This window comes from Clarias gariepinus, chromosome 2 (genome assembly GCF_024256425.1).
Source record: "Clarias gariepinus isolate MV-2021 ecotype Netherlands chromosome 2, CGAR_prim_01v2, whole genome shotgun sequence".
Taxonomy (NCBI): domain Eukaryota; kingdom Metazoa; phylum Chordata; class Actinopteri; order Siluriformes; family Clariidae; genus Clarias; species Clarias gariepinus.
Genome location: NC_071101.1, coordinates 51,875,001 through 51,900,919, shown reverse-complemented (window position 1 = coordinate 51,900,919; position 25,919 = coordinate 51,875,001). Strand labels below are relative to the sequence as shown.

General features: G+C 43.4%; 1 protein-coding gene across 1 annotated transcript in view; it reads right to left on the bottom strand.

Annotated features, from left to right (window-relative positions):
• Positions 1-24,324, bottom strand: part of dse (dermatan sulfate epimerase) — a 30,794-nt gene extending 6,470 nt beyond the window's left edge. Inside the window, exons 1-2 of the mRNA XM_053487808.1 lie at positions 24,200-24,324; positions 9-458 (exon numbers count right to left, since the gene is read on the bottom strand). Of these exons, the coding sequence (XP_053343783.1) occupies positions 9-427 (419 nt within the window). The 5' untranslated portion in view covers positions 428-458; positions 24,200-24,324. The remainder of the gene's footprint in view (positions 1-8; positions 459-24,199) is intronic.
• Between the last annotated feature and the right edge of the window lie 1,595 nt (positions 24,325-25,919).

Below are 25,919 nucleotides of genomic sequence, written 5' to 3'. Positions count from 1 at the left end.
TTGCGTACCAGCTGGGCTGAGCAGCCATCCGGTCCATATACTCGCGGGCCAGGCCGAGCGCCCCGGTGCGTTCTGGGTAAAGAAGACAGAACAGCGCCAACACACCCAGGTTGTTCCCATAGATTTCGTTCCAGCGGGCGGAAAACTCCTTAGGGTCTCGCGGTGGGAGGAACTGGGCGGGGTTTGCGAGCATGTCCTCTCCTGCACGCCATACCTGCTGAGCCAGCTCAGCGTGAGTGCTTAGCGCCGCCCCCTGCAGCTCGGGCACCGCCTCCCGTCCAAAGTAGAGCATGGGGTGCCCAGAGTAGCGCCCTCCTTTGAAGGGCACTCGACCACCGCTCGGCTCCCAGTCGCCCGCCCGTGCCAACATGCACACAGCGCTTATGAAGAACACTGTGGGCGCGCCTCGGGTGTACGAGGTCATCATGGCATCAGCGTGATGTCAGAGTGATGTCATGCTAAAAGACAAGAGAGAGCACCATTACTGAGAGACACTGTGTGTGTGTGTGCATTATAATATTCTAAATTCCTGTGGTAATTAAATCCATCTCTACTGAAAACCACACACACACACACACACACACTTTCCCCTCCACCTCACAGCAGAGATTTATTTCATATAAATAATCCAACTATTTTAATATTACTGTTTTTATAATAAAGTGTTCCATCAAACTGATTTATTGTAGTTTGTATTGGACTTTGGTGGAGCAGAAGATCAGCAGTAAATTAAACTATAGTCACAGAGACCAGAATCCTCAGGAGCATCGTATTACTCATCATTTTTACCACGGGTATAGACACACCTCACAAACTGAGATTGGGGGAGGGAGAGACAGGGAGAGACAGAGACAGCAGGAGACTGGGGTGGATAAGACAGGGGAAGGGTGAGAGAGATGGAGTGTGAGACGAGGAGAGTGAGACTGGGGGAGGGTGAAACTGAGGAAGAGTGAGACTGGGGGGAGGGGGAGACTGGGGGAGGCTGAGACTGGGGGAGAGAAAGACTGGGGGAGAGAAAGACTGGGGGAGAGAAAGACTGGGAGAGAGTGAGACTGGGGAGCTGGGGGAGGGAGAGACAGGGGGAGAGTGGAATTGGGAGAGTAAGACAGTGGGAGGGTGAGAGTAGGGGAGACTGGGGAAGGGGGGGAAACAGGGGGAGGGGGTGACTGGGGGAGCCTGGGGAGTGTGAGACTGGGGGAGCCTGGGGAGTGTGAGACTGGGGGAGACTGGGGGAGGGGAGACTAGGGGAGGGGAGACTGGGGGAAACTGGGGGAGACTGAGACTGGGGGAGCCTGGGGAAGACTGAGACTGGGGGAGCCTGGGGAAGAGGGAGCCTGGGGGAGCCTGGGGAAGAGGGAGCCTGGGGGAGCCTGGGGAAGAGGGAGCCTGGGGGAGCCTGGGGGAGCCTGGGGAGTGTGAGACAAGGGGAGTCTGGGGGAGAGTGAGACAGGCGGAGACTGGGGAAGGGGGAGCCTGGGGAGAGTGAGACAGGCGGAGACTGGTGAAGGGGGAGCCTAGGGAGTGTGAGACTGGGTAAGACTGGGGGAGAGTGAGACTAGGGGAGACTGGGGGAGAGTGAGACTGGGGGAGAGTGAGACTAGGGGAGACTGGGGGAGAGTGAGACTGGGGGAGAGTGAGACTGGGGGAGAGTGAGACTGGGGGAGGGGGAGACTGGGGGAGACTGGGGGAGACTGGGGGAGACTGGGGGAGACTGGGGGAGACTGGGGGAGACTGGGGGAGAGAGAGACTGGGGGAGAGAGAGACTGGGGGAGAGAGAGACTGGGGAGACTGAGGGAAGGTGAAAATGGGGGAGAATGAGACTGGGGAAGAGTGAGGATGGGGGGATGAGACTGGGGGAGGGTGAGACAGGGGGAGAGTAAAACGGGATGAGTAAGACAGGAGTAGGGTGAGACTAGGGAGAGTGAGACTGGGGGGCTGGGGGAGGGTGAGACAGGGGGAGAGTGAAATTGGAAGAGTAAGACAGTGGGAGGGTGAAACAAGGGGAGAGTGGGACTGGGGGAGACTGAGACTGGGGGAGCCTGGGGAGTGTGAGACTAGGGAAGACTGGGGGAGACTGGGGGAGAGTGAGACAGGGGGAGACTGGGGAAGGGGAGACTGGGGGAGAGTGAGACTAGGGGAGACTGGGCGAGGGGGAGCCTGAGCCTGGGGGAGCCTGGGGAAGGGGGAGCCTGGAGAGTGTGAGACGGGGGAGACTGGGGAGTGTGAGACGGGGGAGACTGGGGAAGGGGGAGCCTGGGGAGTGTGAGACAAGAGGAGACTGGGGGAGAGTGAGACAGGGGGAGACTGGGGGGATATTTTTCATCTCATCAACGCTAACAGAAACATGTCATACTGACAACTCTTACCACTTCCTGTTTAACACTGGGTTACGGTAAACTTCCTGTTTCTGATTTTTTTGTTATAAATATACAAGCAACAAATTTATCTCTGCCTGTTTACGATCTAATCTGTGGATGACGTGTGTGTGTGTGTGTGTGTGTGTGTGTGTGTGTGTGTTATTTACAGTGGCTCAGCAGCACACATCAAACACTCCAGTATGAGGCCGAATCTCTCCATCACTTCCTGTTCAGCTGGACCACTTTAACGAGGTTCATCTCAATGAGGCTTTATAAAGTTCTTATAAGTCTTCCACACACACACACACACACAAAGACCCTGCTCAATTACACACTCCACTTGTACACACGCTAGACCCACGCAGACCACGCCCACTTTCCCCAAATACTACACCCACTCTTCACCCTCCCTCCCCCCACACACACACACTTTTCTGTTTACTTTTTCCATATGGTGTGTTTATCTACATGCACATAAACACTGTATTCACACACACACACACACACACATGCAGTGCTTGACTCTGTATGCTTGCAATCGCTCACATTCCTCAGGAGCGCCTCCCCACATTGACCTTCTGACCTTTACATTCCTGCAGAAGCACACGCGCACACACACACAAAAAAGTGTTTTGGAGACGTGATTCACTTTAGGCACGAAAGAAAAACAGATGAAGAAAAGATGGCAAAGACACAAAGAGAGAAAGAGAGAAAAACACACAGAGACAGAGAGAGAGAGAGAGAGAGAGAGAGGGAGAGAGAGAGGGACAGACAAAGAGCTGGACTTTAACTTTTTCAGTCCTGTAGTTTTTATGTCTCGTACAAAATTAAGTCAAAGATTTATAAATGAATAAATATTTAAGAGACTTTACAGTTGTTGTAAGAGACAGAGAGACAGAGAGAGAAATAGAAAGAGATACAGACAGAGAGACAGAGAGAGGCAAAGAGAGAGAGAGAGAGAGAGAGAGAAAGAAAGACAGAGAGGGACAGAGAGAGAGAGAGAGAGAGAGAAAGGGACAGAGTAAGAGACAGAAAGAGAGACAGAGAGAGAAAGAAAGACAGAAAAGGGGGTAGCGGTTTTAGAGAGAGGGTTTGTATGTTTTATAAACTTTTAAAAAAATTAATACGATTTGGCAAACAGGATTATTTTATCAGGTTTATCAAGTGGGTTGTAGGGGGGAAAGTATATGACATCATCCATCAGTCTGAACAACAATCACAGCATAAAACTCGGCAACAAAGGGCAAAATATTTCACAAAATTTTACTCTTTTGTTCAATATTTACATGGACGAGTTAGTGGTGTTACAGAAACAATCTGCAGCTCCTGGACTCACCCTAAACAACAGGGAAGTCAAATTTCTGCTCTACGCAAATGACCTGGTGCTGCTGTCTCCTACTGAACACGGCTTACAGCAGCTCCTGGACCTGTTGGACCTGCTGGACCTGCAGAAGCGACACCGTCACAACTGGTTCCTGACACGCAATCTGCCCAAAAGGCCAGATCTCAAGAAAACACACACGTTCACTCTGGGAAACACCGCCCTAGAGCACGCGTTACACTAGGACTACCTGGGACTGAAACTCAGCCTCTCCGAAAGCTTTGAACTGGGAGTGAATGCACAGAAAGAAAAAGCATGAAGAGCTCTATATGCAATTAAGAAAAGATTCTACAAAACACACATCCCAATCAGAATCTGGTGTAAAATCTTTGATAGCGTCATCGCGCCTATTGCGCTGTACGGATTGGGGTCCACTCAGTAAACACGACTACACTAGCTGGGACAAACATCCCACAGAGTCCCTACATGCAGAATTCTGTAGAAATCTTAGAGAAAAAACATCAACCGGTGCATCCAGGGCAGAATTGGGTTGATTCCCGCTGATTATAGCCGTCCAAAAAAGAGCAGTAAAATTCTAAACATCTTAAACTAAGTAATGAGACACGCTGCAGTACGAAGCACTGAGAACCCAAGAGCTCGGCCCTTGGCCCTACTCACACTGCAGTCTTAGAGCAGCACTGCTCACCACAGTCTTAGTTTCAGACACACACACACTCACTTACACACAGTGAGAAACAGAGGTGTCAAGTAACAAAGTACAAATACATCGTTACCTTACTTAATTAGAAATATTGGGTATCTATACTTTACTGGAGTAATTTTTTTTCAGCCGACTTTTTATGTCTACTCCTTACATTTTAAAAATAGCCTCGTTACTCCTATTTTATTTCAGCTTGTCATTCAAAAAACAAAACAAAAAAAAAAAAACATCGGGATAAATCACGCCATCCGGATGGAGCGAATTTGATTGTGGTTGGATGAGAAGTATAAACATACCATTCCGACACCCTATTGGTTGGTACGCGATCTATTAAACCTGCACATGACGTCAAATAGCAATTTCGGTTGATAAGGTTGTGATAGATAGAGACTCAAGATTCGAGGGAAATGTCACAACCAAGCACCAGCGAGGAAGGTAACAGCACCAGGAAGGTAACAGTATATAGGGGTGGGCGATATACCGGTAGACACGGTTAACCGGTAGAAATTTGTCAACCGATAGAGATTTTGGTCTATCGTCTTAATCGCGGTTGAGATCGAGTGCCGTTGCACGTTACGTAACCACGCAATACACATTCACTTCTATGGAATGCCAAACACATCTAAAGTGGCACGAAACCGTGGCACCCGATTGAGCCGGCGTGGGCAGACCAAATATCCAGACCCGGTGGATCGCACAGCGCGGACCAACTTGAGCAGCGCTGCTCAAATCACAAACCTGTGTGACGCTGTTAGAAATAAACCGCGCCAACCATCAAAATACATTTTAGCCCGCTGGGATGCGCACGTACAAACCAGGCATGGCAAGGCGGAAACAATATTAAACAGTCCTGACATTTAAAAAAAAAATTTTTTAATAAAAACCAGTGGGTTGTGATTCGAGCAGCGCTGCTCAACTTAGTCTGCGCTGCGCGATCCACCAAGTGCGCGAATAAACCAGATCATCTCTGCGCTATCCAGATAGTCGAGCTGTGCTGTCCACTGGGCCGCGCAGATATTTGGTTCAATCAGGTGCCACGGTTTCGCCCCACTTTTGATGTGTTTGGCTTCACATACACTTCGACAATGGAAGAAGATGGTGCAGCAGCAGTGAGTTTACTTACATGTGACAAAACCAACAACGAGGAGATTGTAAAGAAAAAAGGTGCATCGTCTGTGTTGTGGAATTGGTTTGGGTATAAGAAAAGTGATACGAATGAGACGAACGTGATTTGCAAGGTACGCAAGTGCACTGTTTTAACAAGTGGTGGAAACACGTCAAACCTTTTCTATCATCTGAAATGCAAGCATCCAAACAAATATGGCCAAAGTACAAAAATGCGGCAAACTCCAGCAATTCACAGTTTAAATAAAATTACATTATTTAAAACAGTTTCTTTATGTTTGAATTTTTATTTATGCATTTTCAGATACAAATTGCTATATTGTGATATATATTGTTATCGAGGTAGAAAATTGCTTCTACCGTAATAGAAGATTTTGGTTATATCGCCCACCCCTATATACAGTGGTGTGAAAAATTATTTGCCCCCTTCCTGATTTCTTATTCTTTTGCATATTGTCACACTTAAATGTTTTTGATCATCAAAAACCGTTAACTATTAGTCAAAGATAACATAATCGAACACAAAATGCAGTTTTTAAATAAAGGTTTACGTTATTAAGGGTGAAAAAAAACTCCAAATCTACATGGCCCTGTGTGAAAAAGTGATTGCCCCCCTTGTTAAAAAATAACTTAACTGTGGTTTATCACACCTGAGTTCAATTTCTGTAGTCACCCCCAGGCCTGATTACTGCCACACCTGTTTCAATCAAGAAATCACTTAAATAGGAGCTACCTGACACAGAGAAGTAGACCAAAAGCACCTCAAAAGCTAGACATCATGCCAAGATCCAAAGAAATTCAGGAACAAATGAGAACAAAAGTAATTGAGATCTATCAGTCTGGTAAAGGTTATAAAGCCATTTCTAAAGCTTTGGGACTCCAGCGAACCACAGTGAGAGCCATTATCCACAAATGGCAAAAACATGGAACAGTGGTGAACCTTCCCAGGAGTGGCCGGCCGACCAAAATTACCCCAAGAGCGCAGAGACAACTCATCCGAGAGGCCACAAAAGACCCCAGGACAACATCTAAAGAACTGCAGGCCTCACTTGCCTCAATTAAGGTCAGTGTTTACGACTCCACCATAAGAAAGAGACTGGGCAAAAACGGCCTGCATGGCAGATTTCCAAGGGGCAAACCACTTTTAAGCAAAAAGAACATTAAGGCTCGTCTCAATTTTGCTAAAAAACATCTCAATGATTGCCAAGACTTTTGGGAAAATACCTTGTGGACCGACGAGACAAAAGTTGAACTTTTTGGAAGGTGCGTGTCCCGTTACATCTGGCGTAAAAGTAACACAGCATTTCAGAAAAAGAACATCATACCAACAGTAAAATATGGTGGTGGTAGTGTGATGGTCTGGGGTTGTTTTGTTGCTTCAGGATCTGGAAGGCTTGCTGTGATAGATGGAACCATGAATTCTACTGTCTACCAAAAAAATCCTGAAGGAGAATGTCCGGCCATCTGTTCGTCAACTCAAGCTGAAGCGATCTTGGGTGCTGCAGCAGGACAATGACCCAAAACACACCAGCAAATCCACCTCTGAATGGCTGAAGAAAAACAAAATGAAGACTTTGGAGTGGCCTAGTCAAAGTCCTGACCTGAATCCTATTGAGATGTTGTGGCATGACCTTAAAAAGGCGGTTCATGCTAGAAAACCCTAAAATAAAGCTAAATTACAACAATTCTGCAAAGATGAGTGGGCCAAAATTCCTCCAGAGCGCTGTAAAAGACTCGTTGCAAGTTATCGCAAACGCTTGATTGCAGTTATTGCTGCTAAGGGTGGCCCAACCAGTTATTAGGTTCAGGGGGCAATTACTTTTTCACACACGGCCACGGTTTGGATTTTTTTTCTCCCTGAATAATAAAAACCATCATTTAAAAACTGCATTTTGTGTTTACTTGTGTTATCTTTGACTAATAGTTAAATGTGTTTGATGATCAGAAACATTTTGTGTGACAAACATGCAAAAAAATAAGAAATCAGGAAGGGGGCAAATAGTTTTTCACACCACTGTATATATGTACATACTTAGCTTAGCTGCAGGAATCTGTGAGGGCAACATACAAGAAAATTAGTGCGCCCAGGGCAGGCTTAGTAACAATTACCCTTGTATGGTTGTCTACAATAAACATTAGTGCTGTCAGAATGAAGGATTAATCAAAGTTATTCATCAAAAAAAAAAAAAAAAATATATATATATATATATTATATATATATAACACATTTGATGGGAACAACACATTTTTCTTTTTGTTTATGAGGTGTTAGTGCTGTTTATAGGCCCGTGGCACAGCCTAAGCTTTTATTCTTAATGCTTTTCCCCCTCACGTTACTTTTACTTTTATACTTTAAGTAGTTTTGAAACCAGTAATTTTACACTTTTACTGGAGTAAAAAGCTTGAGTTGATACTTCAACTTCTAAAGAAGTCTTTTTAAACCCTAGTATCTATACTTCTACTCAAGTAATGGGTGTGAATACTTTTGACACCACTGGTGAGAAATTGGAATAATCTTAGGAGAAGACCTTACTGCTGGCCCTGCTGGAGAGTGTGAGTCAGTGTGTGAGAGTCTGAGAGACAGTGAGACATAGAGTGAGACTGGGAGTGAGACTGAGACACACAGTGAGACACACTCTGAATGTCCCCAACTAATCACAATTAAACCTCACTACTGTTCAGATAGTTACTGATAGTTTTTGTTGTTGTTATTATTTACCTACTATATTCTGATTTCATACTTAATCTGTGCATAATGTTATATAAGTTTATAAATGCAGGTAGATCTTTTTTTATAATGTAATAAACCTCCTATAAGTGCTGTGGCAAAAATGTAATTCTAACATTCTACATTCTATTCAAACAGTTTTATCTATTTATTCCTGTTATTTCCCTCTGAGACATGGAGAGAGAGTCAGAGAGAGAGACATGGAGAGAGAGACATGGAGAGAGAGAGACAGAAAGACAGAGAGAGAGACATGGACAGAGAGACAGAGAGACAGAGAGACATGGAGGGAGAGAGAGACATGGAGGGAGAGACAGGGAGAGAGAGAGACATGGAGAGAGAGACAGAAAGACAGAGAGAGACATGGAGAGAGAGAGAGAGACATGGAGAGAGAGAGAGAGACATTGAGAGAGAGAGAGAGACATGGAGAGAGAGAGAGACATGGAGAGAGAGAGAGACAGAGAGAGAGACAGACATGGAGAGAAAGAGACATGGAGAGAAAGAGACATGGAGAGAAAGAGACATGGAGAGAGAGAGAGACAGAGAGAGAGACAGAGAGAGAGAGAGAGAGAGAGACAGGGAGAGAGACATGGAGAGAGAGACAGAAAGACAGAGAGAGACATGGAGAGAGAGAGACATGGAGAGAGAGAGACAGGGAGAGAGAGACAGAGAGAGAGAGAGACATGGAGAGAGAGAGACATGGAGAGAAAGAGACATGGAGAGAAAGAGACATGGAGAGAGAGAGAGAGACAGAGACAGAGAGAGAGAGACATGGAGAGAGAGAGACAGAGAGAGAGAGAGACATGGAGAGAGAGAGACAGAGAGAGAGACAGAGAGAGAGAGAGACATGGAGAGAGAGAGAGAGACATGGAGAGAGAGACAGAGAGAGAGAGACATGGAGAGAGAGAGACATGGAGAGAGAGAGACAGAGAGAGAGAGAGACATGGAGAGAGAGAGACATGGAGAGAGAGAGAGAGAGAGAGAGAGAGAGACAGAGAAAGAGACATGGAGAGAGAGACATGGAGAGAGAGAGACAGAGAGAGAGACATGGAGAGAGAGAGACATGGAGAGAGAGAGACAGAGAAAGAGACATGGAGAGAGAGACATGGAGAGAAAGAGACATGGAGAGAGAGAGACATGGACAGAGAGACATGGACAGAGAGACATGGACAGAGAAAGACAGAGAGAGAGAGACATGGAGAGAGAGACATGGAGAGAGAAAGACAGAGAGAGAGAGACATGGAGAGAGAGAGACAGAGAGAGACATGAACAGAGAGACATGGAGAGAGAGAGACATGGAGAGAGAGAGACATGGAAAGAGAGACATGGAGAGAGAAAGACAGAGAGAGAGACATGGAGAGAGAGAGAGACAGAGAGAGAGAGAGAGAGAGAAAGAGACATGGAGAGAGAGACAGACTGTAGTGTTACTCATTAATGTAAATTAGTTTTTACTGTAACTCACAGATTGCTTTACCAGCTTGCTAGAGTTAAGCAATGCATAAAGGACATGAGGGATTGGATGCTAATTAACTTCCTTCTGCTTAATCCAGATAAGACAGAAGTTCTAGTCATAGGACCACAAGCAGCTAGAAGTAAGCTTTATGATCACACTGTAACTTTAGATGGCCTTTCGGTTCCATCAAGTGCAACAGTTAAAGACCTTGGTGTGATTATAGATTCCAGCCTCTTATTTGAAGCTCATGTAGATAATATTACCAGGATAGCATTCTTTCACCTCAGAAATATTGCCAGAATAAGAAATTTATTGTCGCTAAACGACGCAGAAAAACTAGTTCATGCTTTTATCACCTCTAAGTTGGACTATTGTAATGCCTTACTGTCTGGTTGTTCAGCTAGATGCATAAATAAGCTTCAGCTAGTCCAGAATGCAGCAGCGAGAGTCCTCACTAGAACCAGAAGATACGAGCACATCACCCCTATCTTATCTTCACTGCGTTGGCTCCCTGTGAAATTTCACATTGATTTTAAAATACTACTCTTGATGTATAAAGCATTAAATGGTCTCGCGCCGCAGTACCTGAGTGAACTGCTAGTGTCTTACGATCCGCCACGCCTACTTCGATCAAAGTCTTCCAAATAGTGTTCGGGACTCAGACACAGTCTCAGTGTTTAAGTCCAGGCTAAAAACCTATTTATTTAGCCAAGCATTTTTATAAATAGATTAGCCTTAGGTAAAGGAGCAGATCTGGGGGACTCATGGACGTAGAGTATTATGGTGAACTGGTATGTTTGGATGCTGTCTTCCTCACTCTCATTGATCACTCAGGTTTGCTGACGGTGAGGTGATTGGTTGCTTTACATCTCAGTTTCCCCTAAATGTCTGTGTTTCCTTCTGGCTGGCTGTCTGTCTCTCCCTCCCTCTCTCTGTCGAGCTACACATGTTGTTCCTGAGCTGCCAGTGACTCCCTCTGCCCTCCGGACCTGTCTGACCCATCCTGGTGCCCCGCTTCTGGTTGGAGATCTCGTCACATGGATGCCCCGTGTGTCTCTTTGGGATGCGTCTGGTGTCTGGGAATGGCTTTACTTTACCATGAAGACGGTTCTGGCCTCGACTGGTGTTGGCAACTGTTTCTCTGAGGACTTGACTTGGCTGCAGTTCCTCGATAGTTTAAGATTGCATTTGTCTCCAACCAACTGGACTCCATATTAACATCAATTACCATCAACTGTTATACTGAACCTCCAGCCTCCTAACACACAGTATGAGTGCAGATCAATCCCTGCTATCCGTTATCACCCAGATGAGGATGGGTTCCCTGTTGAGTCTGGTTCCTCTCAAGGTTTCTTCCTATTACCATCTCAGGGAGTTTTTCCCTCAGCACCGTCACCCTCGGCTCGTTCATCAGGGACGATCTGATCATTCTGATTCACACACACACACATCTCATACACACTTCAATAATTCTTTTGATTGTGTAAAGCTGCCTTGGGACAATGACAATTGTTAAAAGCACCATACAAATAAAATTAAATTGAATTAACTGAATCTGAAATTTTAGATGTAATTACACACTTAATCACAACTCACTCTGGAGGTCACGGGACTGACTGAACTGTCATTAACTCTGTTGTTATAGGAGTGTGTGATGGAGTGTGTGTGATGGAGTGTGTGTGATGGAGTGTGTGATGGAGTGTGTGTGTATCAGACTCTCAGGACTAATGCTGGTCCTAATGAGGAGCAAAACTCACAGAACACCAGAGTTTACTGTAAACTGTACACACACACACACACACACACACACACACACACACACACACACACACACACACACTCTGGGGTTTACGGGTTTGGGGTTTGAAGGAGCGGTTAACCAGCAACAAGAGGCTTTTATTACACACACACACACACACACACACACACGGTGGAAGCTAAGCGCTAAAGCTACAGTATGATCACACACACACACACACACAGACAGATGAGTGTTACAGTGGAGAGTGTATAAAGTGTATAAACTCTTACACACACACACACACACACACACTGTTATTACAGAGAGAAGTAAAAGTCTGTACTCACCCTTCACACTCCTCTCACACTCCTCTCTCTCTCCTCTCTCTCACACACACACACACACACACACACACTCCGCTCAGATGAAGCTCCGGCTCGCGCCGCTCTCGGTCCCATTATACACGCACGCACGCGCGCGCACACACATTAAAGAAAAGCAGCGCGTGCCGATGACTTCCGGTCGCACTTCCGGTAAACACTAATCACTGCTGCTGTCGCCCGCGTGCATCACCGAGAGCCCCGGTGACCGGGCTTATAACCGTCTGTACACACACACACACACACACACCGCAGGGGGAGGGGGAGGGGTGGTGTAACGTCATCAGTCTAGGTGTGTGTGTGTGTGTGTGTGTGTGGCGGGGGCGCGCGGGAGTTGTCTGCGCTGGGGGCACATTACCTCACACACACACACACACACACACTGAACAAATGAGAATACTGTGGAAAAGTTTACACACAGTGAAATAGTTAATCAGTGGAACAGAGACAGGAGTCTGAGTTTAGAGTGTATGTGTGTGTGTGTGTGTGTGAAGGTTCCGTCTGTACATTGGGTCAGAACCCGCTCTCTCACTGATATGTCTTTATGTTTCATACACTGGAGGACCAGAAACCCGGCTCTGTCTGTCTGTCTGCCTGTCCGTCTGTCTGTCCATCTGTCCGTCTGCCTGCCTGTCCGTCTGCCTGTCCATCTGTCCGTCTGCCTGCCTGTCCGTCCGTCTGTCTGTCTGCCTGCCTGTCCGTCTGTCTGTCTGTCCATCTGTCCGTCTGTCTGCCTGCCTGTCCGTCCGTCCGTCTGCCTGTCCATCTGTCCGTCTGTCTGCCTGCCTGTCCGTCTGTCTGTCTGTCCATCTGTCCGTCTGCCTGCCTGTCCATCTGTCCGTCTGCCTGTCCGTCTGTCCGTCTGTCTGCCTGTCTGTCTGTCTGCCTGCCAGTCCGTCTGCCTGTCCGTCTGCCTGTCTGTCTGTCTGCCTGCCTGTCCGTCTGCCTGCCTGTCTGTCTGTCTGTCTGTCTGCCTGCCTGTCCGTCTGTCTGTCTGTAAAGTGGCAAGAGAAAGTATGTGAACCTTTTGGAATTTGTCGTACAGTGTGATCTGATTAAGTTTAAGTTTGCTCCGCACAAGAAGAATACATTAATGTCATCCTCGACTCACCCTAAAGAGCTTTCAAAGAATCTATGATCAAGAATTATTGATGTACATAAAGCTGGGAAAGGGCTACAAAGTGATTTCTAGACTTTGGAAATTCACTAGTCAAATCACCAGTTAGGCAAATGGAGACAATTAAGGACTGTGGCTACTCTATTCAATTCAATTCAATTCAATTTTATTTATATATCGCTTTTAACAATGGTCATTGTCTCAAAGCAGCTTCACAAAAAAAAAATTAAAGATTTTTTTTTTTTTTCAGAAAAGAAAAGAAAAGAAAATATTTGGAAGTGTGTATGTGTGAGAAAAATGTGTCTAGATAATAATGAAATGAATGAATGATGAATGAAATGTCTCTGATGAGCAAGCAAAGGGTGACGGCGACAGTGGCAAGGAAAAACTCCCTGAGATGGCAATAGGAAGAAACCTTGAGAGGAACCAGACTCAACAGGGAACCCATCCTCATCTGGGTGATAACAGATAGAAATAACATCATGTGTGTTGTGCAGGTGAAGGTTCAATATAACAAAAGTTGTGTAGATTCAGTTCAGCAGTAGGTGCAGAGGGCAGATGGGGTCAGGATCACTGGAAGCACAGGAGCAGGATGGTAGCTCCAGCCATCATAAAGCAGAATCTAGCTGGAGCAGGTCCTTCTCAAGATGCCTTAGAAACCTCGCAGGGTTGGCCTTTGTCTACTAAAGCTGGCACAATCTCCAGATGCCTCGGGATGGGTAGAAAAATACAGAACAGATGGAGAGAATTAGCGTAGCTGCCATTCAGGATAGGTGTACTGGAGTATGAAGTTATGGGATGAGTTATGCGTATGCCAGATTAAAGAGATGCGTCTTGAGTCTACTTTTAAACTGGGAGACTGTTTTTGACAAAGTTTTGGAGCTAAATATGAAAAAGCCCTACCCCCTTTTGTAGGTTTTGAAATTCTGGGAACTACCAGAAGTCCAGAGTTTTGTGATCTTAAGGAGCGTGGCGGATTATAGCGTTTTAAAAGACTGGTTAGGTATGTGGGAGCTAAACCATTTAAAGCCTTGCATGTAAGTAGTACTATTTTGTAATAAATTCTAAATTGAACAGGTAGCTAGTGCAGGGATGATAGTATAGGTGTTATATGATCATATTTTCTGGATCTAGTGAGAACCCTGGCGGCTGCATTTTGGACAACCACCTAGTAATGCATTACAATAGTCCAGTCTGGAGGTCATGAATGCATGAACTAGCTTTTCTGCATCAGATACGGATAGGATACTCCTAAGTTTGGCAATATTTCTAAGATGGAAAAAGGCTGTTTTTGTGATATTGAAAATATGATTTTCGAAAGACAAGTTACTGTCTAATATCACGCCCAGGTCTTTTACTGTTGAGCTGGTAGTAACAGTACATCCTTCTAAACGCAGGCTGAATTGTGAAAGCTGTTGTGTGCTGGTTTTTGGGCCGATGAGCAATATCTCTGTCTTATCTGAATTTAGTAAAAGAAAGTTATTGGTCATCCAATCTTTTATGTCCTGGACACACTCTGTTAATCTAGACAACTTGGGTATTTCATCTGGTTTTGTTGAGATGTATAATTGGGTATCATCAGCATAACAATGGAAACTAATCCCATGCCTTCTAATGATGTTTCCCAGGGGAAGCATGTAAATTGAGAACAGGAGAGGTCCTAAAACTGACCCTTGTGGGACCCCATATTTCACTGGCATTACATCAGACGGTACTCCATTTAGATCTACAAAATGGTATCGATCAGACAGGTATGATCTAAACCATTTTAATGCCTGCCCCTGAATACCTATATGATTTTGTAGGCGATCTATGAGAATATTATGATCTATGGTGTCGAATGCAGCACTTAGATCAAGTAAGACTAGTATTGAGATGCAGCTTTGGTCTGAAGCTAAAAACAAGTCGTTTCCAATCTTAACTAGTGCAGTTTCTGTACTATGATGGGGCCTGAAACCTGACTGAAATTCTTCTAGGATGTTGTTTTCCTGCAACAATGTGCATATTTGAGCTGATACTATATTTTCTAATATTTTTGATATGAACGGAAGGTTTGAAATCGGTCTATAATTTGTTATTTCATTCGCGTCCAAATTAGATTTTTTAAGAAGCGGCTTAATAACTGCCAGCTTCAAAGGTTTAGGGACGTGACCTAGATATAATGAAGAATTAATAATGTTTAGAAGTGGCTCTCCAACTGTAAGCATCACTTCTTTTAAAAATCTGGTTGGTATTGGGTCTAACAGGCACGTTGTTGATTTAGCTGAGGTGATAAGTTTATACAGCTCTTCCTGTCCTATACCTGTACCTGAACTAGATCATGAGATGCTATTAGAGGTTGAACCTCTGTTATTTTCTTCCTTATGCTATCGATTTTTTCATTAAAGAAGTCCATAAAATCTTCACTACTAAAATGTTGTGGAGTACTCTCTGCGGGCATCTTAGGTTTTGTTAGGCGGGCTACTGTACTAAATAAAAACTTGGGATTGTTTTGGTTTCTTGCTATCAGTTGGCTAAGATGCTCGGTCCTAGCGGTTTTTAGAGCCTGTCTATAGCTGCACATACTGTCTTTGAACGCAATTCGAAAAACTTCTAATTTATTTTTTCTCCATTTTCGCTCAAGGTTACGGGTTGCTCTCTTTAGGGCGCGAGTATGACTATTGTACCAAGGAGCAAGTGTTTTATCTCTGACTTTTTTTAATCTGATGGGAGCAACAGTGTCTAATGTACTGGTAAAAATAGTACCCATGCTGCTAGTCATTTCATCCAGATCGTCCGCATTTAGGGGTCTAATAAGAATTTGGGACAGATCCGGTAGATTACTTGTGAATCTGTCTTTAGTAGTCGGATTCATATTTCTAATCGATAACGTGGAGAGACACAGCTAATCTGTACTCTACCAAAAAGTGGACGCCCAGTCAAAATGACCCGAAGAGCACAACGAAGACTCATCACTGAGGTAAAGAAACAGCCTTGAGTGACAGCCAAAGATTTGAGGAAATCATTGGAACTGGCTATCATCTGTGTTCATGACTTACATAGGACATAAAACATCAAACAAGCAGGGTGTCCATGGCAGGACACCACAAAGGAAGCCGTCTAAACAACTGAAAAGAACATGGCTGCAAGTTTGTGAAAGAGCACGTTGACACTCCACAGCAGTTTTGGCAAAATGTTTTTTGTAATGTAAAGTACGGTGGAGGAAACATCATGATTTGGACCTGCTTGCTGCTTCAGGCCGTGGCCAGCTTGCACTCATAGAGGAGGAAATGAATTCTCAAGTGTATCAAAGAATTCTTCAGGATAATGTGAGAATGCTATAGTGGTATAAGTGAATTTTACCGAACAGGGAGTGTATTTGTCTGACCACCAAAGAAGGACAACTTAGTGTAAACAAGGCGTAAGATACTCAACCTTACAGAATGGGATTTCTTTGTATTAATAAGTTAGACAGAGAGTTCTGCTGTACAGAGAGACACACAGACATGTACGTGGGCTTCAACCTTAAATAATAATAATAATAATAATAATAATAATAATAATATCACTGATTACATTAAAGATCAGCAGATTATTTTTAGATTTAACATTGTAACTCTTTCTACAAACTCTTTAACTGTCACTGATGGATACTAACATGTACTTACTTGATAATGATATGATATTCTACAATATACATTTTGGAGACACACACTTATCTAGTCGTTCATTTGGCGTTTGCTCCTATTAACCTGACCTTGGTTTCATCACTCTGCCTTCACAGAATGAAGAACAACACGATCCACCAGTTCTTTGTCGATAAAGACAAGTCACCCGCACCTCAAATAAGATTCCTATTATGGAGGAGTTTTACAAGACATCCGACATGTAAAAGTTTCTTCACATCCTATACGCTAAACCAAAAAAAAATGCTTTACATTTTACAAAACTTTCTGAAACATGCCTAAGTTATGTGAATATGCAGGTGTTTAAATAAAATTATGGCACCTGACTTAAACAGGGTTCATTATTATTTAATAATGGTAATTTTTGACTCTGCCTTTAAGGTGAATGAACAGATCAGCTCAGTTGTAAGGTCCAGCTTTTCCCAACTTCTTAGTAAAGTTAAGCACTATATCCCCCCTAAACGGTTTGAAACAATAATTCATGCTTTCATCACGTCCTGCCTTGACTACTGTAACTCGTTATATATAGGTCTCAGTCAGTCACAACTTCAATGGCTACAAGCCGTTCAAAATGCAGCAGCTTGCCTTCTGACTGGGAAAAACGTGATCATATCACACCCATACTGGCCTCCCTTCACTGCCTTCCTGTACATTTCAGGATCCAGTTTAAAATATTACTTCTTGTTTTTAAAAAGCCTAAATAATTTGGCACCTGCTTATCTGTCTGAGCTTCTTGTTCCGTACTCCTCTTCCAGAGACTTGCGATGCTCTGATCATCAACTACTGCACATCCCCAGAACAAAGCTCAAAACCAGAGGTGGCAGAGCCGGTAGTAGCCCCCAGCCTGTGGAACAGCCTCCCTTTGTAGTTGAGAGCCGCCCAGAATGTTAATCATTTTAAAACCATGTTTCGGAGACGAAAACAACTACGAACTATGGGAAGTAAAATTTCTTGGCCATCTGAGAATAATAGGTTTAAAAGAAACAATACTGTCTACCGGGGACATAGACGAGGAAACAAATGAGGAGTGCTACGCTGAACTAATTAAATTTCTCGATGATAAAAGCTTGTCACTGGTGATGCGAGAGGCGACTGATGACGGCAGGAAAGCTCTGCAAATACTTCGAAATCACTACGCTAGTCAGGGTAAGCCTAGAATTATCGCCCTATACACTGAACTAACTTCGTTAAAGAAGGAATCTGACGAGACGATAACACACTACATTATCCGAGCTGAGAAAGCGGTGACTTCGCTAAGAAATGCAAAAGAAGTAATAAGTGACGGTCTGATAATAGCTATGATCCTAAAGGGCCTTCCAGATTCCTATAAACCTTTCGCTATCCATACTACACAGAGTAGTGAAGAATTGACTTTTACCCAGTTCAAAAGCAAACTAAGAAGCTATGAAGAGACAGAAAAATTTGATGATAAACCCAAATCTGACAATGTGATGAAAGTGCACATAGTATCCGTGACCTGCTACGGTTGTGGAAACCGCGGTCATATTGCGCGCGATTGCCGCCAAAAAAGCGTACCTAAGTGGTGCAACTACCATAGAAGTTCAACACACAGTGATGAGACATGCCGCCGGAGAAAGGACGGACACAAAGATAAAGCAAAACAGGCTGCAGAAAAACAAGAGGAGCATGAGAAAGAACAAACATTTGTGTTCAAAGTCAGTCAAACATTTCTTCCAGACAATATTACAAAAAATAGACTAATGGTAGACTGTGGAGCAACATCCCACATCTTAACAGAGAAGAACGATTTCACGAAATTTGGCGAAAGTTTCGACCCAAAATCACACTATATGGAGCTAGCGGATGGAGCCAGGATGAACAACATGGCATTAAAGCGGGGCGACGCAGAGGTGCTACTGCTGGACGTGGAAGGGAAATGCGTCAGGATCACTCTAAAGAAGGCCTTGTTCATACCATCATACCCACAGAGCATCATCTCCGTTCAAGCTGCTACAACAGATGGGGCCAGGGTGATCTTCCAGGAAGGACAGAATGAACTGATAAGCAAGGATGGAGCTGTGTTCCGCATAGAAGAGCATGAGAGACTGTACTATCTGAAAACAGTAAATAACAACAAACAATGTGTTGATGCATCAGTTACTGATATGATGTCCAGGGACAAAGTGAGTCTAACTTGTGATGTTGAAACATGGCATGAGACCATGGGACATTGTAATGTTAGTGATGTGTTGAAATTACCTGAAGTGGTTGAGGGTATGAAAATCACAGGTAATACCAAATTAGACTGTAATGTTTGTACTGAGGGAAAGTTCATCAACAACAGAAATAGGAAAACTGACACAAAAGCTGGTGAGGCCCTAGAGTTGGTACACACTGACTTAGCAGGTCCCATTGACTTCTCAAGATGGATATAAGTATGCAGTTTCATTCACAGATGATTTTTCAGGGGCAGTATCTGTTTACTTCCTTAAGAACAAGAGTGACACTACTCTAGCAACAGAGAAGTTCCTTGCAGACAGTGCACCATACGGTAGAGTCAAATGCATAAGATCAGACAATGGCACAGAATACACAAGCAATGCATTTCAGTCACTGTTACGAAAAAAGGGTATAAGACATGTCATCTCCCTACTCTCCTCATCAAAATGGTACAGCTGAGAGACAATGGTGAACCATCTTTGAAATGGGAAGGTGTCTGCTAATAGAGAAGGGATTACCAAAAGTTCTGTGGCCTTATGCTGTCCAAACTGCAACTTACATCCGAAACAGATGCTATAATGACAGAATTAAGAATACTCCATACTTCATGTTGACAGGAAGAAAGCCAGACCATTCTAAAATGTGGGTTTTTGAGTCAGAATGCTATGCGTACAAGCACAATCATAAGAAATTGGATCCTAGATGTGAGAAAGGAATATTTGTGGGGTATAGTAAAAATAGCCCAGCCTATCTGGTATACAATCCACAGACAGAAAAGGTGTCAAAACATAGATTGGTGAAATTCATTAGGAAGAGCGGTGCTGAACAGCAGACACAAACCGAAGAAGATTACTTAGAAATACAATACAGAGACAGGACACAGGATAGTGGGAACAGTGGTGATGTCCCACAAAGTGAGGAAAGCACAGAGAACAGGGTCCTAGATGGAAACATGGAGACTATTGATACAGACAATACAGAGGTGTCAGAACATGATGGAACTGACAGAAAAAGTAGACACAGAAGACAACAAAAACAGTACAGGTCCAACAGACACGGCTAGTCAAAAACATTACCACTCAAATTATTGTTACAGGGCAGTGTGTGGAGTCCCCCAAACCTATAGAGAGGCTCTTATGTCACCTGAGGCTCCCGGATGGGAGCATGCTATGAAGGAAGAGATGGACTCACTTAAAGAAAATGACACATTTAAATTGACAACTCTACCAGAGGGCAGAAAGACAGTAGGGGGAAGATGGGTATATGCCCTTAAAGAAAATGCAGAAACAGGAAAAATCTTCAAGGCTAGGTATGTTGCAAAGGTATACAACCAAACTGAAGGCATAGACTACCATGAAACATTTGCTCCTACAGCAAATCTCACCTCAGTACGGGCATTAATGCAAATAGCTGCTCGAAACAATTTCTTAGTTCATTAGATGGATGTCAAAACAGCATACTAACATGCTCCAATAGAGGAAGACATATATTTAGAACAACCAGAGGGTTTTGAAGAAACATCTGACATAGGAGACAAGTTAGTATGCAAGTTGAAAAATCTCTGTATGGTCTAAAGCAGTCTGGAAGAAACTGGTACGAACTTTTAAATGATTATTTGAAACAAAACAACTTTGAAAGAAATCAGTCTGATCACTGTAGAAAGCAGATTGAAAATGAGACAATCATAGTGATCATCTGGGTAGATGATTTGATAATTGCAGCAAGCAGTAATGATCAGCTCAACAGTTTTAAAGAAATAATGAAGTCCAAATTTAACATGAAGGATTTAGGAAAAATATCTTATTTTTTGGGGATTCAGTTTGCGCAAAAAGAGGGAGAAATTAAAATGAATCAGAAAAAGTACATCCTCAAAATGCTTGAAAGGTTTGGAATGTCAAACTGTAAACCAAAAGCTACCCCAAGTGAGTTAAAAGTGGGTGTAATATGAATGAGGAAGAAAACAACAACGAGATTGAGAACCCCAAAGAATATCGTGAACTTGTTGGAAGCTTGATCCATGCAATGACCTGTACCAGACCAGACATTAGCTGGATAGTCAGTAAACTGTCACAAACCCTTGCAAAGCCTAAAACACATGATTTAGTAGCTGCTAGACATGTCCTGAGATACCTAAAAGGAACAACTGACTACGAGCTGTGTTACAAGAAAACAGACAAGACTTTAAGTCTAATAGCCTTCAGTGATTCTGACTGGGCATCTTCTGTAGAAGATAGACGTAGCACTTCAGGATACTGTTTCAGCCTGACAGAACAAGGCCCTGCTATCTCATGGAAGTCTAAGAAACAGCCGACAGTGGCACTGTCGACTTGCGAAGCTGAATACATTGGTCTAGAAAACACTACTCAGGAAAGCATGTACTGTACCTAACTCAACTGCTAAATGGCATGGACAGTAGTGTTTACACTTGCACCACAATGTATGGTGATAATCAGGGGGCCATTGCACTGAGTAGAGATCCAGTAAATAGATCTAGATCTAAACACATTGATGTGAAATATCACTTTATCCGTGATGCTGTCAGTAAGAGAAGAGTACATATTGTGTACTGCCCAACAGAAGACATGGTGGCAGACATTTTGACAAAATCTGTTTCAAAAATTAAAATTCTAAAATTCAAAGGATTTCTGTTTGGGAACTAAATATTTGTGATGACATTGTACATGGCTTAAGATGATGAGAACAAGTGGGGGTGTTGAGTCATATAAATTTATGTTTTGTTATGTATTTTTTTTTTTTAGATTATACTACTGACTGTTCTATGCCAAAAATGTGCGAGAGTTCGTTGTGCGCAAGTGTTAACAAACGGGACTTTTATTTAGACTCTAGTTGTGAATGTTGAACTTAGTGCTGTGTACTTGGTTTTTTTTGTGTGTGATTGCTTCTCCCTCGAGCTCTGATGTTATACCAGTGCGTTGAGATGTAAACCAACAAATAAATAATACTCAGAAGTTATATCTGGATTATTATTAAATGGATGAATGACAACAACATATTGCACATAGACATGACGGATAGAAATGAAACTTTAACACCCTGTATAGTACCTGCTAATTTATTGTTTTATACTTGTACAGCACTTTGGTCAACGGAAGTTGTTTTAAATGTGCTTTATAAATAAATTTAATTGATTGATTGATTATCTGAAGAAAAAACAATGCATTACAGATTAATTCGTGGAGATGTTTGGAGTTTGATTTTGATGCCACTTCTGCCTGCTGTCTTCTGTGAAGATGATCCTGGTATTGTTCAAAGAACATTTAAGGTGCGTATGCAGCATTGTCACATGACACAAACAGATCCTACGCTACCCTGCAAATATGGTGTGAAACACAATGAGGTAAAACTTGTTCTGCAGAACATTTAGGAGAATTTCTTCAATGCTGAAGAACTACTGACATTCCTTTAACTATGGCTTCAATTACGAGAAGAATTGTGCCATATGTCCTCGTTCTTTGTTGATGGATTTACTAAAGACGGATGATATGTACTGACAACTTTTACTACCACCCCTTTGTCAGCATTGTTGTTTTTCACACTCATTTTATCCACAGTACAGTTCACAGCAACATCACGTGTGTTCTTATTGTCCAGGTGGCTGAAGGCAATGTGGGGGATGGTGGCAATGATGTCGCCCAATGAGTGGTTGGGACCAGACACAATCTGCAGGGGTCTAATGAGAGGTCCTGATGTGGCTCAGGATGAGCCTCTGGAAGCACTTCATGGTGTGTGGGAGAGCGAGGGACAGCGACAGCGGGACACAGGCAGTGTCTCCCTCACACTATTATGAAGTGCAGACCCTGCTGCTTCTGTCAGAAACCATGAACATGTAATTACTAATCATCAACTTGTCAAGGATGACTTCCTTCAATCAAAGTCTTCATTACACATTCCCCTCAAAGGATCGGGAACAGCGTCTCAATTCTGCACATATGGTTCCTGCATTATAAATCCAAACACTATTAAAAAGCTTTAAAAACATTAAAAGGAAATTTTAAGTCTAGGAAAAATGGTGATGCCTGGGTTAGGGTTAGGGTTAGGGTGTGTTTCCTGCTAACTGGATAAAACATCATGGTGCAGAGTAGCGCCGTACATCATCTGTACAGAGGAAGCATCTGAGATTAGTGCTGAGAAAGATGACATTATACTGCTCTGGAAAAGTGATGAACAGCAATGATCTGATGAACATCTTCAGGCTGAGTTCTGATAGAACTGCAGTTAAATGAGATCAGAAGTTTCAGCTTTTCTGATATTTACCTTCAAATGTGTTTTTTTTTAACCCAATTTAATTTTTAAGTGATCGGAAAACATGTGACTGATGGATTTGTCTGGTTGCTCAGACATGATTGTTTAAACATTTAATAGCTCTGGACGTCTTCTCTTACAGAGTCCTGAGTTTCTCCTGTGAAGATTGCGGTGTTAAAAATGAGAGAGCTGTCTATGGGAGAGAAGCAAGTGAGACTAATGCTGAGAAAGGACGAACAATCCATCACAACACTGTGGACTGTCCTGAAAAATAAGAAACCTGCCGTACTAACAACCAGACATGGAGCACGTCGGCCACGGAGAACACCAGCAACAACCCCCATAGGGCAGGAGTGAAGGTCTGAGTGAAGAAGTGAAGAATCTATACCATGTCCATATAAATGCTGGAATGTGAAATATCTGCTGAGATACGATCTGATGGGTGAAGCGCGGTGGAGGTAACCCTACAGACCAGGCTGATGATAAGCATCAGACTTAACTTACACACTACAAAAACTAATACTGAGAAACACGTCCGATCTAACTGGGAAGAGCTTCATCATGCAGCAACACAACACACACTGCAACACACACAGCAACACACTTTAACAGTATACTGTATACAAACGAAATAAAAAATACAGGTCTAACTAATCTCTAAAGTGTGTGTGTGTGTGTGTGTGTGTGTGTGTGTGTGTGTGTGTGTGTGTGTGTGTGTTATGAAGAAAGACCAGGAACAGAAACCTACATAGATTAATGGGACCTGATGAGATGATATGAGTCTGTGTGCTGTGAAGAAGAAGATGATGATGAAGATAGGAGGTGACAGGTGTGTAAAACAGGATGATGTTATAATCAGTGTAATCGCTCAATTTATCAATATACTATATTTATGTTATTGTAATTTATTACATATACTAAATGAATCAGTCATACATAAAGGCGTGCATACACACACTGATTCAGAACCAGAACACTGCGGGTCAGAGACTCGATCAGATTCACGTGTTAACATAAAAGTAGAGAGGAAAGTGTGTGGAATTGTGTAATGTTCAGGTCAACAGTGAGTCCTTACTGAGTACAGAGACACAATAACACACACACACACACACACAGTAAGGTGTGTCTGAAAACGTCTTTATTTACTCACCAGTCCTTATGTATTGTCTTCTCCCTCGTCCTGAAAGTCTCCTCGAGCTGCCGTGAGTTCGGTTGCAGGAGCTCGTCGTGCAGCGTGTGAGCCGCCGTTTCTGACTCGTCATAAGAACTCTGCAGAAGCCGGTGCGTTAGTGTACACTCCCAGTCTCTGAATCTTTTAAGGTTGTGAAAGTGCTGTGTGTGTGGCCTCGGTCTTAGGGTGCGAACTTCCCTTTCATCTGCCTCATCCCTCCTAGAATACTGAGGAGCAGAAATCTTCACCTTGAAGCAGCTTCAGCTAAAACACCAGTAAGTCCTCAGCTTTGCCTCAAACCCACCGTGACCATCTGAGGGTCTGAGAAGCCCTCGGGGGATTAAATAAAACCTCTCCCTTATACAGTACTTGTAGAATAAAATCACTCATGTGGACCGCTTTACACCCAGGTGACGTTCTGTCCATCCAGATCCAGATGTTAATAATGAATAATCATTCAAATCTACAGAGTAATAAAGGTAGACAGTTTCAGTCATGTTGTGTTAGAGCATTTCTCATTGTATAAAACATTTTCACACACACACACACACACACACACCTCCCTAAATCAAATCTCTTATTCTCTATCACTCAGACACACACTTCAGAGGCGCCTGTGTGTGTGTGTGTGTGTGTGTGTGTGTGAGGCATTAAGAACAATAGATTCTATGAGGTATATGAGGACAAGTACAGGCCGTCTTGACCTACAGTACACTACGGAAATCTAAAAGTACAAAATGAAACCTTTTTAACACTTTGGAGCTATGTATTTATTGTAAAAAAAGAAAAATAGTCTTTGTATATTGAAGTCATTTTGTTATTTATGTTGTAATTCGAATTCTTTCTTTGATTATGTTCACTTAAGAAGACCGGCTCAACACCCTTCACCAGTCCACACCGTCCCCCCAAACCAGGACAGGTTCTAGAGATTTTCTTAGGAACAGCAGCCGTCTGTGAGACGAGGAGGAGACGCAGACGGGGGAGGGGCTCTGGTGTGTGTTAGTGAAGCTCAGCCTGTGAGGATTTATCACTGCGCACCCTTCGCTTTTCACCCAGACGCGTCTCTGCTCCCTTCCACTGAAACCTGGCGCAGACTCTCTACCCCTGACAGCGGATTACATTTTCAGGTTTCAACTTACACCGAGACGATCACGTAACAGAGCCATCGGTGAAAAGGAAAGCGTGGACCTCGCTTCTACATACAGGGCCTTGCAAAAGTATTTATACCCCTTAAACTTTTCCACATTTTTTCACGTCATAACCACAACCATAAACATATTTTATTGGTATTTTTTGTGACAGACCGACACAAAGTAGCACATAATTTACATTTACATTTAGGCCTTTGGACGACTCTCTTATCCAGAGCGACTTACAAAAAGTGCTTTGAAGTTTACATCATTAAATAGATTGAATACATTGGCTTACTAACTAAGCGCGATCAGTCACACACAATTTTATTTTATTTTTACTAAATGTGGGGCTTTTAGTCCAAGTACTAAAGAAACAGATACGTCTTGAGTCATCGTTCAAAGATCCTCAAAGACTCTGCTGTATGGATGTCTAGAGGAACTTCGTTCCACCACCTCAATGCCAGAACAGAAAAGAGTGTGATGAATGTCTTCCTCGATCCCTGAGAGATGGTGGGACGAGGCGAGCGGTGCTGGAGGATCGGAGGGAACGTGGTGCAGTGTGAGGT